The sequence below is a fragment of the Sander lucioperca genome, chromosome 18 (assembly GCF_008315115.2).
Source record: "Sander lucioperca isolate FBNREF2018 chromosome 18, SLUC_FBN_1.2, whole genome shotgun sequence".
Taxonomy (NCBI): Eukaryota; Metazoa; Chordata; class Actinopteri; order Perciformes; family Percidae; genus Sander; species Sander lucioperca.
This window is the reverse complement of record NC_050190.1, coordinates 2,136,352-2,154,790: the sequence shown is the minus strand read 5'-3', so window position 1 is coordinate 2,154,790 and position 18,439 is coordinate 2,136,352. Positions and strand designations below refer to the sequence as shown.

The following is an 18,439-nucleotide window of genomic DNA, read 5'->3' as shown; positions in this document are numbered from 1 at the left end:
AATAATAATAATAATAATAATAATAATAATAATAATAATAATAATAATAATGACAAAATAATAAGTACAAATACACTTTTTATTTTAACCATAAATACTTGGGCTGGGGTCAGTTTTCAGGCGATGGGTGAGGGACAGGGCTTTGGACACACACACACACACACACACACACACACACACACACACACAAAGGGTCTCTGCCTTGTCTGTATGAAGGTAAATATGGTGCAAAAAGGGAGAGCTTGTAGAATACAATGTGAGAACTTGCAGAACAAAAAATCTGAACTTGTATGTTAAAATTTGCACTTGTAAAAAATATTCACACACCTGTGATCTGAATTTGAAGTCATACAAAGAAAAAAAACATGAGAGCTTGTAAAAAAAATCTGAACTTGTAAGTTGAAATTTGCACTTGTAGAAAATGTTCACACACCTGTATTCTGAATGTGAAGTTACAGAAAAAATATTCACAAATGTGTAGATTGATATTTACATGAACACAATGACAGCTGCAAACTTATAATGCAACATTTACTCGTATACTTTTTTTTTACTCTGGTTCATTTACCATCACAACCACAACTCAGTGATTACAACCTCTCGAATCTGTCACTGCAACTTCACATATGTGCTCTCTCGCATCACAAAGTGGCCAATCTGCGCACCTCGACTTTCACAACACTCTTGACGATACATTTGGTGCAAAACTAATTTGTACCTGTGGACTTAGGCTGTGGAGCTCTGAGCTAACAGAACGGGAAAAGCCTTCTTATATACAGTCTATGGGAAAAGCAGGGTTTCTATCGCCAGATGAGGGACAACTCTGTGCGGCTTATTTATGTAGCATGGAAACTTGGTGGAATAGCATGCTAGCGTTAGCTAACTAGCAGCCAGCCCGCTTCTGAATACCTTTTGTCTAAACATTTTTAACAGTCAAACTAAAACACTGGCGGTGAGCTCCACGGCCTGCAGCCGCAGACGGACCGTCATCAGTGGGTAACAGGTGCCAAGTTTCGCATCCCTGCCGAGAATTGCATCCACTAGGGAAAATAATGATTTTATAAGGCAATGTACTGTTTAAAAACTAGGCAATATAGTAAATCTCTCTGTCATGTTCATCAATAATGATTAGGATTTTAGAAGGTTTAGAGACATCAATGTTTTATCAGACTCTGTAGTAGCATTTCCTTGCTACTTAGATGCAATTTTCGGCAGCAATGAATTCTGCAGAAATTATTGTTTCTGCCCAAGCGGGTGCAATTCTTAGCAGGGATGCACAACATCAGCAAAGCAAGCTCTGGTCATGGCCGGGGGATGGGCCGCTGCTACCGGATGTGGGGCTCTCCGTGTCCCGCTGGAGCTCCGACTGCAGGTCGAGGTCGGCAGCGAAGCTTTCTGGCAAAAGCAGTGTTGCTACGCTGGTCGATCCCCACTGATGACGGTCCGTCTGCGGCTGCAGGCCCTGGAGCTCACCGCCAGTGTTTTAGTTTGACTGTTAAAAAGTGTTTAGATAATTAAAAGGTATTTATTTAGAAGCGGGCTGGCTGCTAGTTAGCAAGCTAACGCTAGCATTCTATTCCACCAAGTTTCCATGCTACATAAATAAGCCGGACAGAGTTGTCCCTCATCTGGCGATAGAAACCCTGCTTTTCCCATAGACTGTATATAAGAAGGCTTTTCCCGTTCTGTTATCTCAGAGCTCCACAGCCTAAGTCCACAGGTACAAATTAGTTTTGCACCAAATGTATCGTCAAGAGTGTTGTGAAAGTCGAGGTGCGCAGATTGGCCACTTTGTGATGCGAGAGAGCACATATGTGAAGTTGCAGTGACAGATTCCAGAGGTTGTAATCACTGAGTTGTGGTTGTGATGGTAAATGAACCAGAGTAAAAAAAAAAGTATACGAGTAAATGTTGCATTATAAGTTTGCAGCTGTCATTGTGTTCATGTAAATATCAATATACACATTTGTGAATATTTTTTTCTGTAACTTCACATTCAGAATACAGGTGTGTGAACATTTTCTACAAGTGCAAATTTCAACTTACAAGTTCAGATTTTTTTTACAAGCTCTCATGTTTTTTTTCTTTGTATGACTTCAAATTCAGATCACATGTGTGTGAATATTTTTTACAAGTGCAAATTTTATTTTTACAAGTGCAAATTAAATTTTTACAAGTGCAAATTTTAACATACAAGTTCAGATTTTTTGTTCTGCAAGTTCTCACATTGTATTCTACAAGCTCTCCCTTTTTGCACCATATTTACCTTCATATGTCTGGTGCTGTACTGCTGACAGTGGTAGAGCTCGTCTGAATAAGTATTTCTTATAAAATATTAACCAACTGTTGTGCCATGGGTAGTAATGTATTACAGGCACTAGGTCCCGCAGTCCAAGCTCGTCCCAACACCTTAATTCCAGAATTTTGTACCTACAGCTGCTTTGTTTTTACTGTATGTCAAACTCCATCCTAGAGTCTATTTTGAGTTTGGCAGGATACAAGATTCTGAATCTCACCTCTCGCTCATGAAGTTTCTTTTTACACTCCTTGAATTTGTCATGCTTCATCTGTGTAGCTCAGGAGAAGTCTGGAAAAGAATGATGTTGATATGCTTCCAGGTTAGCTTGCTCTTATTTCTCGCTTTACGCAATACCAAGTCCCTGTCCTAGGATCTCAGGAATCTCCCAAGCATGATTCTGGGTCGGTCCCCAGCCTCAGGCTGTTGGCCGGCAGTTCTATGTGCACATTCAATCTCACATTGTCTCTCAATTTTCAGCAGTTCCCAAATCAGCTCCCCCAACAACTTTACTGCATCTCCTCCTTCTTTACCCTCGGGAATACCCACAAAACGGACCTACTTGTATTAATATTTTTGAATCTTTCAATTTTTTGTTCCAGTTCATCTTCGTGTTCTTTTTCTGCTCTAAAACGGTCAAAATCAGGATCTTTGAGAAGAGAAGTGTTAATGAGCCATTTGTGAAGGGTTTATTCAGACTAGATCTTTTCGATAAGATAAGAGATAAGATAAACATGTATTGTCATTGCACAGAGACCCATACAATGAAATTGTGTTGAGTGCCACAACTGAAGGTACATTACAGATAAAAAAAACAAGATAGACAATAAATAGCTAAAAACAAGAATAATTTAGGACATAAAAACAAAATTCTATTCTATTCTATAGCAGGAGGCACACAGTGTTTGTGGCAGCGCAAAAGGAGCTTCATCCAGGACGCCCGTGCTTGGAACTTGAGCGATCCATAGACGCACTGGAGCTCCAAATCTGGAGCAGTGAGCAAAGTACTGACGTTACTCGATGTAATTAGAAGTACTTGCTGAGTATGCTGAAAGCAGCGGCCAATTGAGGCGCAATCCCTGCTGCAACAAACAAAAAAGTTCTTATTTTTACTCGTCACATTTAGAAAATGGAAAATTATTTCAGACAAGCGATTTTGCCACACAGGGTTTACAAAGCCCAACATTGTCAGTCTCTGAGTGAATCCACCTAATTGAGGGACTAAAAGAGAGCTTTGCTCTGTTTAGAGACAATACAGGGTGTGATTTTGAGCAAGTAATGAAGCTAACAGAAGAGTTGATGCAGAAAAATGAAAACACGAGCTGGGACATCACAGCTGGGACCAGAGAGAGAGAGCTCCCGGCAAGGTTTGCAGGATCAGTGGTCACAACTAGTTTGGGGAAAGCAACAAGTGTGAGAAATTATGTTATGTGACCTAAGACGCATATGGAACGACATCCTTGACAGACAGCTGACAGAGCTGGGGCCTGTTTCACAAAACCAAGATAAGGGATTAAGCCGGGATTTCCCCGTTATCCTGGATGAATTTAGCCTTGACTCGGTTTCACGAAAGTGGAGGCACATAAATCACCATGGAGATTTATTCTGTGCAGCTAGCCTGCTCCCAACCAGGCTAACAGCCAGGATTTATTTAATCCTGGAGTCTTTTCTGATCACCCAGCAGTGGTTTTACCCTATTGTTATCAGCCTGGATTAAAATACAACAGGTGCATATTGTTGTTCATTTAAGTACTGTTATTATTTAAAGTTGTGACCATTATTTATTTTTTTATAATTATTCATGTGACAGTCATTGTTACTGTTATATTGCTGTATGAAGACTGCTGTTCATATTGTTGTTAGAAGTTTGATGAATGTATTATGGCAGTTGTTGAGATAATTAGAAAAGGCTGATACAATTTCAAATGTGTTTTAAATGAAATCTGTTACTAAGGGCAATACAATGCTGTACATTTCTATAGTTGACCAATGCACCTTGAATTATTTAGTTGATACATTTTTTTTTAATTCTTTAACAAGAAAGGATCATGTTTGTTCCGCTTCCATGTGCATTGTATTTGGCATTCTTAACACACAATTTGTGTTGTTATTGCTGGGACTATAATTTGGGAGGATTGTACAATTTAAAGAACAAATCCTAATTGTACAATCCTCCCAAATTATAGTCTTAGTTCACTGGACCAGTAACTATCTAGTGATGTAGGCTACTGTACATTCATGTAACAACAGGGAGAGGACACCTCAATAGTTTTTGACCTTGTATTTTGCTGAGGGGAAATAACTGATGAATATACTCTGTTTACTCTATTTACAGTATGTATGGAATTTATCACTTAATTATCTTTATAGTTTCTAGATTTTAATCCAATTTCTTCAGTGTCTTTATTTTCTATGTCCATATATACAAGGGAGCAAGGCATATAATATGTAGAGAAGGAAACTCGTCCTCTATAAAAAATAAAAAAAACGCGAGAAAAAGCGTGGCAGATAATAGCGCACCCACTGAATGTCTAAAAATATACATTTATGAACTACTGCTCTTAACTGAAACCATTTCAGTGAGCCACTGTCATTTGCAAAAATGAACAGTTGTACACTTTGCATTAAAAGCGAGCAGTGGAAGTTAATATGACTTAGGAAATTTATATTTTAGCCCATGAGAGAGAGGGAGGAACAGAGTGAAAGAGATATTTACGCATCATACTCTAGCGTTGTAGAAAATTGATCTTCATGGTAAATTTCCTGAGTGACATTATCTTCTGCTTACTTTTAAGGCAAAGATTACAACTGTTAATTTGTACAAATGATTAGTAGCCTAATCCTTGAATGGAATGATTATGGCGGTTTCAGTTAAGAGCAGTGGTCAGTTAATGTATATTTTTAGGCTGCTTACGCATTCAGTCGGTCCGTGATCGTCTGTCACGCTTTCTTTCGCTGTTTCATTACAGCGGCCGTGTTTCTTTTCTTTTTATACAAATAATGTGTTTCACGTCATCATACTTCCACAAGAAGCTGCTGCTCACTCTGTATAAAGTATGTACAATGCGTATTCTCCATTTTGGCATCAGTAAATCTGTGATCGACCTCGCGGTCTTTTGAGGAAAGCCGTGGACGCGCATCTATCTGAATTACTTCAGCCTGGCTCAACCTAGTCGCTCCTCCTCAGCCTGGCTTGGCCTTCGTGAAATGCACCAAGCCAGGATGCACAGATTAGACTAGGTCAAGCCTCGCTTTATCAGTTAACCTGGATTTATATATTCTGCTTTTGTGAAACAGGCCCCTGGACAATCGTTTCCAAGAGGATCAGTATGGAATAATGAGGGCAGCAGCAACTTTTCTCCCACAGTCAAAGACTTTTGCAGAGGCAGAAATTCCTCGCAGGGAGGTTGGTTGGGGTGGTGGATGGGTCAAACACAGGACTTTCACCCACGAGACCATGGTTCGTCTCCCGTGTGGCACCTTTCCTAAAGTCGCTTTCTTCTTTAACCGTCCCGTTATTTCCGCGTGTCACAGAAACGTAAGCCCACCCACGAACTTTTCCTTAACATAACAGCGTCAAAAGGGACACCAATGCGTTTAGATAAAGCGCGTTATATGACGCTAAAGGTCTCCTTTAGCGTTATATAACGCGCAATAACAACGACAAAGGCACCTGACCAAGCGTCCGTATTTTACGAGATGGGAGTGAGAATCTGTTGTCCAGTAACTATTAAAGCACTTTGAGTAGTCGTTAAGACTAGAAAAGTGATCTATAAATACAGTCCATTTATTTTTCTGTTTCGTAGTCCTCTGGCTCTGTCTCAAATGCAAGACGTCCATTTCATGTTGGCTGGCTGACATCGTGGACACAGACGCAGGGTCCTCTGCAGGAGCAGTTGTGCGATACTGCTGTCTGAAGTTCCCTCACAAGCTCTCTCCTACCCTCATCTCGCAGCCATCTGAGTTTGAACTTCTGGCAACTGGCAGCTGCAAGAAGTGTGTCTTTGCTATCCAGTACACCAGCAAAACGTGTCTGGATGGCCTGAAAATACTATGTTACCTAAATCTTGTAGTTTTATAAATAATTACTATTTAATTTGTCATTTGAATTATATTTTATGTTGGCTACTCGCTATAGATCTAAAATCATCCTTCCTCCCATGTGGGATCAATATCATGGATTTAATTTTGTTTTAGGCTATTTATTGACCCCTTTTTGTTTTAATCTTCTGTTGCTGTGATGATGAATACCATTATTTTAACTACTATTGTTTCTATAGTTGTACTGACTGCTTTAGAAACAAATATTGCAGTAAGATCTTTTCCTGCTGTGGTATATTGCAACAAATCTGCCCAAATAAATGTAAGATAAGAGGTTTAAGAATATAGGCATACCTTCACAATGATATCTGGAAGACCAGCTGTCATCTTTGAGAGGGGTCTTTCAAGGCAAATGTCCTTGACATCAGGACGTCGAGGGTTGGTAATAAAAGTCTAATAACAACATCTCTTTGTAAAATGTCCAATGCTGCTGTAAGTGGCTTGATGATGTACTCCTGCAGGAACTGGTACTCCTTGAGGCACTTCATCCCCAGTACAGTACCCAGGCTATTCGGCACCAGTAGCTTTCTGCGGCTTTTTGCCTCCAATTGTTCTGCTGCAAATGTAGATCACCTTGGTCTAAAGGGCTGTGCATTTCGCTACACTACACCTATCCACGGCCTTGGTGTCTGTGCTTGAAGTTGAATATTGATCAACATCACCGGTAGTTAATTGTATGCACACCTGTAATGTGGGGGAAGAGTAAACTGAGCGTCCGACTCTGTGGAGAGGGCTTATGTGAGATCTTTAAAAGTGATATCCTCCTCATTGTCTTCTTCCAGTTCAGAATCAGACTCCAAATTTACAGGCTGATATACTTTAAACGCCTTGGAAAAAAATCCTGTAATTGTCCTGTAATTAAAGACATTCTGTAATTGTTTGTTTTTGCTTTGTTGAACCGTAATATACTCTTATCGCTGCCCATGTCTGTGTTCTGCTTATATCTGTCTGTGTTTCACTTCTACTGTAACTGATATATGTTTTACATCATGAAAATTGTTTTAAACCTGATTGATTTTAGGCTGATCATTTCAAACCTGGCCAAGGACAACAGATGGAAACTAGTGTGCTTGCTAATTCTGGCATATTTACAGTAATTAGTCCCTAAGAAAAAAATAAAGTTTAGCATGGTAACATGCTCACATTTGTGAATTAGCACTAGACATAAATCACAGCTAAGGCTGATATGTCATTAGTTTTGCAGGTATTTAGACATAAACCAAAGTATTCGTTGAATTAAAATGTCAGCCTGTGGATGGATCCCCTGACTAGAGGATGGGTTGGAATCACCAAAGTATCATCAAAAAAAGAGGGCCTCGCCCTCTTGGCACTGTGAATGAAATAAGATTTTACAGTTTTTTTCGATTGCTAAACGACAGTGGGCACAACTGAAGCCACATGTGCAAAACTCTAACCACAGTCTGCATTACCAACAGTCACCTGAGCTAAACAGTTCACATCTCCTGCAGAACTCATTCACAGTAACACAACTCTTCACACACGTCTCAGAACAGGCTCAGTGCAGCCAAACACTATGCACAATCCTCATTTAGATAACACACACTGTCACTCAGAACACACTGAGAGGAAAAACACTAGCATCAAACACCAATACAGAAATTACTAACTTTCTCATCTTTACAGTTTGAATAATTTGAGTGACTTGACACTACTCAATAGTTTATTTAAGGAAAAGATATAGATTGTATAATATACCAATTTTTACGTAAAGTAAACAAGAATGAATGAAAATCAGCAGTTTTCTTCAGTATAGTATTTTGTCTCTGGTAATTTATGGAATTACTGGGGGAAAAAACTAAAGGTACATACGTAACAGTAACAAAGAATAGTGTGACTAATCCTACCTCTCTCCAGCATCATGCAGCAAGTTTTCTTCATCACATTGGATGTCTGCATCATCTCTAAATGCAAATGAATGTGGTGTTTCCATTGCTTTCACCTCCATTACTTTCTGAAAAACAGTAAGAACGCAGTTTTACTATAGTAAAGATAGTGTTTTTCACTTCTTTTTTTATAGCTGTGTACATAACCTCAGACATCTGACCTGGACATAATGGTATCTTTGCTCTTTTACCTGTTTCTCTCAAACATTACAGTGTGTAATTGTTTCATTCTTATTTGGTGTTTGTGTACAAAAAAGGCTTTCTGAGCTTTCTCTGTATAAATACCATATATGTTCACTACTAACTAATCTAAAACAAGACACCTGCTTAGGCTTTCAGCTAAAATTCCAATCAGCAGTGTTTGATAGGCACCAGACTGAATGTTTTGAATGTGTGGTTAACAGTTTAGACAGCAGTGTGTTAGCATTTGAACAAAGTGCTGTAAATCCACAGTGTTGTGCATGTTGTGGTTAAAGTCATGGGATAAGTGTGTAGAGTTTTGAAAACTGTGTTCAAGCAATGAAAAACGAACTAGAGATTGGTCCACATGAACTGCTGCTGTACAGACTGGAGTTAGAGTTTTGCACATGTGACTCCAGTTGTGCCCACTGTTGTTTAGCAATCGGAAAAAACTGTAAAAAAACTCAATCCAGTATTTGTTAAGGTATTTCAGTTTAGACGGACATGGTCATCCTGGAGACATGCTGCTAGTGTTGCTTAAAACTAATAGCCATAAAGCCATTGACTTCTGGATGAACTCACTCTAGTTTACAGTCCCACTTTGATCACTAAGCATTTCTGTTAACATGAGTTCATATTAGTTTTAGAATACACTATCCTTGAGTCTATGACACCCAAGTTAAAGGATTTTAATATATACACGTTTGGGAATTGTTTGTAATAGATTCCTTATTTGTCTACATTTTTAAGATGTATTTTCTGTAACATCTTAAGCAGTTTTTTTCATTCTACAAGTATTAGCCAAGTCTTGTCAGCTTTTTCCAGAAAGTTGGAAAACTCAAGTACATTTGTAAAAAAGCTTGATGATTCAACCCAATACCTTCAAATTGTGCCTGACCCTTTTCTTATTTTGCTGCATTGGCTGACAGGCACAAGAGGAGTAAGGCTCAGTCCAGGAGGAAGCATCTACAGATCACACTGGCAGAGTCTCTCAACCTGTGGAGACTCACTATGTATGAACTGCTTCTGTGGGTGAAGGGCTCCATGTTGGGTCATTGGCTCACTGCTCTGCTGGCATTTCTGCACTGAGGCACATCTGGACATCGCACTGGGACATCAACAACAGGCTGGCTGTTGTCTCTCAAGGGTTTTGTAATGTACTGCAGTTTAACACATTTTGCTCAAACACACACACACACACACACACACACACACACACACACACACACACACACACACACACACACACACATACACATACACACACACTCACACTAAAGTTCCATTTATGTTAATATGAGTTTGAGTTTAGTTTATTTATGGAAGGGGACAGCGCAAATTAATAAAACACATGATTTCCAATGGGTTAAAAAAGCCAGAATTAGCCAAAAGGCTATTTTTCATCTGTAGTCCCCTGCCTTCGATGTTAAAAAAGGCTTTTTAAAATACAAAAAAACAACACAAGCAAAACAAAACTTAGCATAAAGCATCACAGAGACAGAAAACAACAAAACAAAGTACAACACACAACTTAGCATAAAACAAGACACAACACAAAAACAGAAAGATATACAACAAGGCAAAACAACAGGGTATAAAGTGAAAAAAATATAAATTAGAACAGACACAACCATTAAGAACAGTAAAAGCAGTATTAAACTAGGGGGAAACAATAAGTAAAATTCATATATGTTAATGTTAATAATACAGTTTGTAACTCTATGGATACATACAAAGACACAACATGCTGATGTCTTTGAACCCTAATAAGCTTTAAATCAACTTCAAACATTATCTAATATACGGTATACAGTACCTGTGCTGACTGACTGTATCTGGCAACCTGTGCTATAATAGCTGGAGACGCTGCAGAGAAGTACTGGGTGGATGGAAAAGCTGTCAAGAAGCATATACTCTGTTTGAGTACATATCAAATTATTGAGATACAACATGTTTATCGGTGATCTTTAGAGGGGATAGCAGAGACGGAGACCAGATTAGGAGAACCAGGTTAGCTGTTTTCCTCTGCTTTCACTATTTATGCTACCATGTCCTGATTACAGCTCTGTACTTTTTTCATCTTCTCTTCCCTAAAACGCTAAAACTTCCTTTTAGTCTTTACTTTCTTTTGAGTGGGAGCATAACATGTTTAAGACACAACATTTGTGTATTTAGTTATTAAGGCATATTATTATTACTTGAGATGCTAAGCTTTTCAGTTCTCTCAATAACTGTCAGATTATGAGATTCACTTAGTCATGATCTTGAGATAATGGGGTCCCAATTAAATTACCATGTGCAATCTTTGAATCAGGGCTATAGATCTCAAACCCAGCTACGGATAATCTTAAACATAATGCCGTAGCCTTAAATACCATCATACAATTAATTCCGATACACAGAAAAGACAGTGATGCAGCATTGGAGGGTGATAGTTGGGTGTTATTGCAGTTGCTTTGTATCTCTCTCTCTCTCTCTCTCTCTCTCTCTCTCTCTCTCTCTCGCTCTCTCTCTAAATCTACCTTTCTCTCCTCCCTCTCCCCCAACCAGTCAAGGCAGATGGCCGCGCACCTAAAGCCAGGGTCTCTTGAGGTTTCTCTCTGTTGAAAGGAAATTTTTCCTTGGGGCCGTCGCACTTGCTTGGGGGAATTGTTGGGTCTCTGTAAATTATAGTGTGGTATAGTCCTACTCTATCTCTAAGTATATATATATATATATATATATATATATATATATATATATATATATAAGGTTTAACTAAATACAAATGTGAGGTGTGGAAATCAGTAACATCAGTAGTGTTCATGTGGATGTGTGTAAAATGTGTGTAGGATGCTGTAATGTAAAAAGGAACAACAGAACTTTTATTTCCTGTTGAGCACCAGGCCCCGGTGCTCCAAATCATGCTGCGTCAGCTGCTACCTTTTTTTTAACACAGTTATGCATTAGGTAAGTAAGTCATACACAAAGACAGGTATCCAGAGTACACTGACAAGCATGCAACAGGTGCAGGTGGTCACAGGATGCAGTTCACCATTTTTTTTTTTATCTCATGACCAAATAGGCAAATTCAGGCACACTATGTACCAACAACGTGATGAATGATGTCACACCAAACCATTGACCTGCCCACTGTATTTTAGCAATCATAGTGGGCAACTCTTGATAACTTTATTTATCATTGGAGACTCAACTTTATTCCAGTAGGCAAAAGTCTGTTGCTTTGCAGTTATGTAGCTTTTACAAGGGGATGAGAACATGGGCGTAAGCAGAGTTTAGGAAATACCGAGGTCCAAAGACTGACCGTACTAGGGTGGTCTTTCTATAGGATTTCCCTGATCTAAATATGTGCGTTTTAAGATTCTGGAGAGCAAAAATTGGATAACAATAGTTTTAAAACCATATTAGTGGTTAAATGTTACCATGAATGATCCAGACTACAATCTGGAAATACAGGCTAAATTAAAAGGCTGTATGAATTAAGAAGCTAAAAAGATCACAAAACGGCTGAACATGAATGTTGACAATGTTTAATTAAAGTGTTGAAGTAAAGGGAAATTCAGACACCATTGCAATCTAATCATGACCATCTCTCTCACCGTTTTATTCACTTGTCTCACCTGCCAAAGTGAATTAAAACTAAATTAAAATTTAAAATTAAAACTTTGTTTTTATTTTCATTTTTTTGTTTACATCATGTACATCCATATATTGTATTTCCATTACAATTTCAATATGGAACCAACATAAACACAAACATTTTCCGGGGCATTTCAGGAATGCGATTCTGTCTTAGTCCTTCTCAGATAGTCCAGTTATTTGTTGGCATTGCTTTTAATGTATTTGGTCCATTTTCTCCAGTTATTGTCATGGATATGTCATTTGTGTTTTAGTTGGTACATCAACTTTCCATTGAATAAATTCTTCCAACTGAACTCTCTCCATGTCTGTGAGCGTTTACAGCGAGATAACTAATGTCATTTCTCTCTCTCTGCAGCAGGCTCAGAAAAGAAAACACATGGTACATGTATATATATACACACACATATATATATATATACATATATACATATATGTATATATATACACATATATATATATATATATATATATATATATATGTATATATGTGTATATATATATATATATATATATATATATATATATATATATATATATATATATATATATATATATATGTATATATACAGTGTTGGGCAAGTTACTTCCAAAATGTAATACATTATAGATTACTAGTTACTGTCATTTGAGAGTAATTAGTTATATTACAATATTACTGTCTCTGAATTGTAATGCGTTACACTATTTTTGCATTACTTTTGAGTTACTTTCACCAAAATAACAGGGGAAGTTTGATTTGGCAGCTAGCTTGTGAATTTCACCACCAGATCAATAAAGTCTCCTCTTTATCCACTTTAATACATCATAGATTATTCATATTTTGTATAATTAATATAAATATGCAAAGTAACTAAAGTTATACAAAATAGATAAGTAAAACGTATAATAGGCAAGTAGGAGAAAATGAAAATACTCAATCAAAAGTACGGCATTGTTGTAAAATGTTTGTTTATAGCACTTCAATAAGAAATTCATGTTGTTTAGGTTAAAACACTCTAAAGGAAATGTTCAATTATAGTGTGATTAAAACTCACTATTAACATTATTTACAGTACTTGATTTACAGCTGATTTGTGAAAAGGTAGCCTACACAACCTTATTTAACAGTAATTTAGTTTTACTGCGAACTGTCACAGGAAGTGCTTTTATTTTGACACGGAAGTTGTCTGTTGTGTAGCCTACTCTTGCTAGCTTACTGAGATGCAACATGTCCGTCAGGCTCAAGTTGTTCACTTTCTTGTTTGTAAAACTGCAACATATTGAACAGTAAATGGTCACAGTAAAAGACAAGCGTTTTTGGTCGTCATTCGAAGCCATTCCACTACAGGCATAGTTACTCTCTACGGCTGATAAAATGCAATGATATTTACGTGTAGCAAGCCTCAACATTAATTCCCGACATGTTTATATCTGTCAGCCGCTGACGTACCGTCACCTGTTGGGACATACATGCTGTCCGTACCGTCTCTGGTTCTGACCACGGGAACAGAAACAGGACAGCTCACTTCAACGCAGCGTAATAACTCCTGAAGAGACAAATATATTTGCGAGATGGATATTATATCCATCTCGCAAATATATTTGTCTCTGCAGTCATCTCAACCATCGAATACAGCAACAGGAAAATAATACGGCTTTTTTTTTTTCCTGTGAAGAAATGTGTTGGTGAATTCTTAAAAAAACCAATGCACCACTAAATGCTGCGTTAAAATGCGTTGTAACTCGCGTTACTGAGATTGTAACGAGTATAATATTACCGAAATTTAATTAGTAATGCGTTATATTACTGCGTTACAGCAAAAAGGAATACATTACTGTAATTGCGTTACTTTTGTAACGCGTTACTCCCAACACTGTATATATATGTATATATATGTATATATATATATGTATATATATATATATATATATATATATGTATGTATGTGTATATATATATATATATATATATATATATATATATATATATTAGTTCTTTTATCTGGCTCAGAATGGGCCTTTGGGGGTTGGGGGCATATCAAAGTGTGGGGTCTAGGTGTCCTCCCCCAGGGTTATTTTGAGCGTCAAAGACTTTATTTTCTTTTATGCACCAATTAATGGTTGGAATACCTTTATTTATCCTATGAGAAGGAAAACACAGATGACATTCAAAATATATCAAAAATATAATGGAATATAAAGCAGTAAGAGGGCTTTCACATGGGACCTGAGCCTGGATCACAAAAGTTGACCCCAAAGCAACGAGGACAAAATAAAATAGGCTACTTATATTAGTCTTAAATGTGTGGTGAAGGGAGGATACTGAGTTCAGTGTAGGCAGAGCATTTGGGCCCGGTCGCTACGCACACACTACGCACTGCGCTCAGCGGGTCGATGAAAGATGAGAAAAGTCTCTCTGCATGTTCTGCAGTGTTAGTTTAGTTTGCTGTCACATTACTCGACCCCGTATTTCTGAATATAAATATCTGAAGTGAAAGTTCTGTCACAAAACTATGTTGTTGCGTATCATTGCACATTTTTAAGTGCGTATATGGAAATCCTGGAGATTTCTTAGCGGGTATACTGCGTATACCTGCATATTACGTTGACTACACTACTAGCCACATACATTAAAAGTCTTAACTTACAATATGCATCAACATTGAATATAAATCAGTTTACAATACATGTACATATATATCGGAGACACCTGTGCTATATCCATAACTAGCATGACGGCCAGTCTCAAGGTGGCTATGGCTGTATTCGAAATCTCCTACTGCATACTACAGACGAATGTAGTATGTAGTACCTACTGCATACTCCAGGCTGAGCCTTTAACCAAGCTCTTAAAGCACTGGACCAAAAGATGAACTCACATCAATATTGCAAATGAAAAATACATCTTGTTAAACTTTAAAACATTTTTTTTTAATCTCCCCTATACCTTAAACTATGGTGAAATAGGACAAACAAGATCATCAATGAAGGGAACATTCAACGACAACATTTGCTCAAACTGCTTGTTCAGTTACATGAACAAAACAGTGGAATGATATCCCTACAACTATTAATGTGTTATTTGTAGTCAGTTTAAAACTAATGTTAACAAAGAGTCATGTTGTCATTAAGGTAGTTGTCAGTGTTATGTAATTATATTTTTATATATTTATGAAATATATCTGTTGCAGTACATTTATTGTACACTGTCCCTGTTTTAAATAAACCAATAACTGAATGAAAATGTATAAACTTCTCACATAACATATGCGGCTGATGATGGATGGATAGAACATGCTGGATTCACTAATTCCATGTGCTGCTGGACAGAGTGCTGATCCCTGCCGCAGGTTTGACTGAATATATGTCCTCTCCTTGTCTTGCTCAGATCTCATATTGACCTTCTCCTACCTAATTCAATTGTACTTGTCATGGCTTGTTATGTATTGTGGTAATGGACATTAATGAGCTGTTGTTAATGACGTGCTGTTTCCTGTTGCTCTGGTCTCAAAATATCTGACCGAAGGACTGAAAATAAAATAAAATAAATAAATAGTGCAGATGGTTTGTTTTTCTTACTGAATATGATGTTGTTTTTGTGTTTGTTTGGGAATGATCAATAAACTGTGTTTGATGTATTATTTTGATAATTATGCAGTGCTGTCCAGGTAACCCTAACGTAAATTCATGTTTCATTACTAAAGCCCACATCCCTGACACGTACATTTTTGAGGCAGCCTGTTCTCATGAACCATTCGTTCGAAAAGCTACGAAAGGTCAAGCACTGTAATTCATAAGCATTACACGTTTTTTTTTTGCTGCCGTTAACATACAGAGGTCCGTTTCAGGAAGGAGGTTTAACAAACTCTGAGTCTAACCCTGAACTCTGTGTTGATTTACCCTGAGATGGGAAACTTTGAGTTTTCGGTTCCAGAACAGCTGATTTGAGTTGGTTCAATCAACTCGGAGTAGGTTCACTCAGAGTTAAGCACGTGCACCACCATAATAAAAAAGGCAGCATGAATGGAGCCATGATACTACGATTCACCATGGTAACAGCCACAAACAAACTGGTCGGCGGAAAAACTCATGCGCACATACAGCGAGTTGGAACATGTATTTAGTTTAAAAAAAGCAAAACAGTGGTTGCTGCAACAGAGAGAGAATTGGTGTGGGAGAAAATTGCTGCTCGAGTCAATGCGTATAAGCTCTAATATAGTGTATTAATTTCATATTTAATCGTAACCTATAATATTACTGGTGAAAACTGGAATGGTAGTAGGCTACACCTATAATTTCATTTAGGTACAATCCTGCAGGCGAAAAAGTAAGCTACTACTAATCCCATTCTGATGTTGCAGCACCATCATTAACAGAATTATGATTTACAATAATTTATTTCTTTTTAATGTCTCTTACTGGTTTGTGTCCAGGGAACTCTACACAAACGTTTAAAACACGTCTCAGAGCAAGGCACACTTTTCTTACGGCGCTTTGCTACAGTGGCTTTACTAAAATGCTCTGCATCACCAGTGTTGTAAAGAAAACTGCCGTTTGCAAAAAACATAATGCGACACAAATAATGTGCTGGGATGTAAGAGCATGAAATGCCATGTTCGGAACAACGCGTTGTGTGAGGAAGGTGTGCATTACCTATGACATAGTCAGTTTAAGAGTCTACAGCCAGACTGGTGTCTCTGTAAGACTTTACTTTTGTACTTTTGAGCTTAAAAATAATGTCATGCTGACAATGTTAATATGCTGATGTTTAGCAGGTTTGATATTTACAATGCTCTCCATTTTAGATTAGCTGTGAGGTTGATTGGAATATCATTTGTTTTGTAGGAATTTGGTCACATATTTTGACCTGATGATGGCAGAAAGAGGACAACCTAAGGGAACACATCAGTTATTACAATTCATCCTAAGGGAAACATGAATGTCTGTACCAAATTTATGGAAGTCCATTACATTTGATGTTGAGATATTTCAGTTGAACCCAAGTGTGAGACCAACCTACCAATTTTGTATTCCCAAGATTTCCCAAACTAAATGAAAAATTATGATTAAGAAGCTCAGTGATAGGCAAAGGCAGCACATAACAGTTTGTCTCAACCTTTGAGAAGATGAAAAAAATTGGCTTTTAACTTGTATTGCTACATTTTCTTCTAAAATTCAGTCCAGACCCTGAATATCAGCCTCTCATTTCCAGCCTCACATGTTATAATCCCTGCAGCAGCAAATCTTGCAGACACACTCACCAGTCAAGCTGCTGATAATTTGCCTCTCTGTGCAGTTCACCCAGCCAGAGTGCATAATTGCAAAATTATGCAAAAGTAGGTAAATATTCCTCAACCACAAGTTGGCCATCCAAACCAGTGTAATGGTATTTTAACAGGATAGTGGCTTTTTTTTTCAAATGTATTTGCAATGCCCCATCAGGTGAATTGAAAGTAGTTTCAGTTTTGTTGGCATAGCCTCTACATGTCAGGGACACATTTCTTACAGCCATGCTGTGAATTTGTAAATGTGGATTTGACCGGGGTTGCCCAAGCTACATGCACACCCAAAATTCACAACGTTGCTAATTTCTCCACCCTTTGCCATCATCAACACACAACCTGCTTCCACTGTTTTCCAGAGCAGTAAGGGTTTTCTCAGCACGAAGTACGAAGCGCGAAGTACGAAGCACGAAGGGTAACCATGACCGCTATGACTGGCTAACAGCTAGCACCCAGCGGAACAAGCTATTTTGCTGGCTGTGTTTGCTTTTTAATACCAGTGAGGGAATATGGAACACCACAGGTTTTAACAGCCTTAAGAGCTTCACCAAGGCAGCTATCAAACATCAGGCATCCGAGCGACACCTCACAACGGTGGTACATTTGAAGACCTTTGGTATGTCTAACGTGGATTTGCAACTGGATGAGCAGCGGAGACTAGAGTTGTCTCTAGTCTCTAACACCAAGACAAACAGGGTAGAAATACACACAATGATCTGACAACAGACAAAGACAACACAAAGACTAAATACACAAGGTAACGAGGGTGAAACGGGGGACAGGTGACACAAAGGCTCAGGAACAGGTGAAACACATCCGGCCTACTATTCTTGCTGGCCCTAAAAAGATGACACAATCAACGAGACACTTGAGTATGTCCCGTTTTTTTTCTCACTCTCTCATTGTGCAGGCTTGTGCCACAACTCCTGCCTCCAGTGTCCAGTCAGCGCCCCGGGCGACTCATGTTCCAGTTGCCTTGTTGCCGGTTCCGGTTACCTTGTTGCCCTGGCCCAGCTGACCCGTCTCCTGATTCCGGTCTAGCTGTCCCCAGCCCA

The 18,439-nt window shown here is 38.2% G+C and overlaps 2 protein-coding genes and 1 long non-coding RNA gene across 6 annotated transcripts in view; 2 read left to right on the top strand and 1 right to left on the bottom strand.

The window, feature by feature from the left end:
• Positions 1-9,734, top strand: part of adck1 (aarF domain containing kinase 1) — a 153,756-nt gene extending 144,022 nt beyond the window's left edge. For 3 of the 4 annotated variants that reach the window (XM_031280325.2, XM_031280326.2, XM_031280324.2), the window contains one exon: positions 9,411-9,733. In XM_031280325.2, the coding sequence (XP_031136185.1) occupies positions 9,411-9,570 (160 nt within the window). In that variant the 3' untranslated portion in view covers positions 9,571-9,733. Of the gene's footprint in view, positions 1-9,410 lie in introns of all 4 variants that reach the window. The other variant, XM_035994714.1, reaches the window with a different exon arrangement.
• The window catches only part of LOC116036728 (uncharacterized protein C14orf93-like), a 260,214-nt gene that overhangs the window by 37,153 nt on the left and 204,622 nt on the right, over positions 1-18,439 (bottom strand). The window lies entirely within an intron of this gene.
• On the top strand, positions 10,006-11,874 carry LOC116036731. Its single transcript, XR_004101700.2, has 2 exons — positions 10,006-11,163; positions 11,233-11,874. It is a non-coding gene; the product is annotated as an uncharacterized LOC116036731 (long non-coding RNA).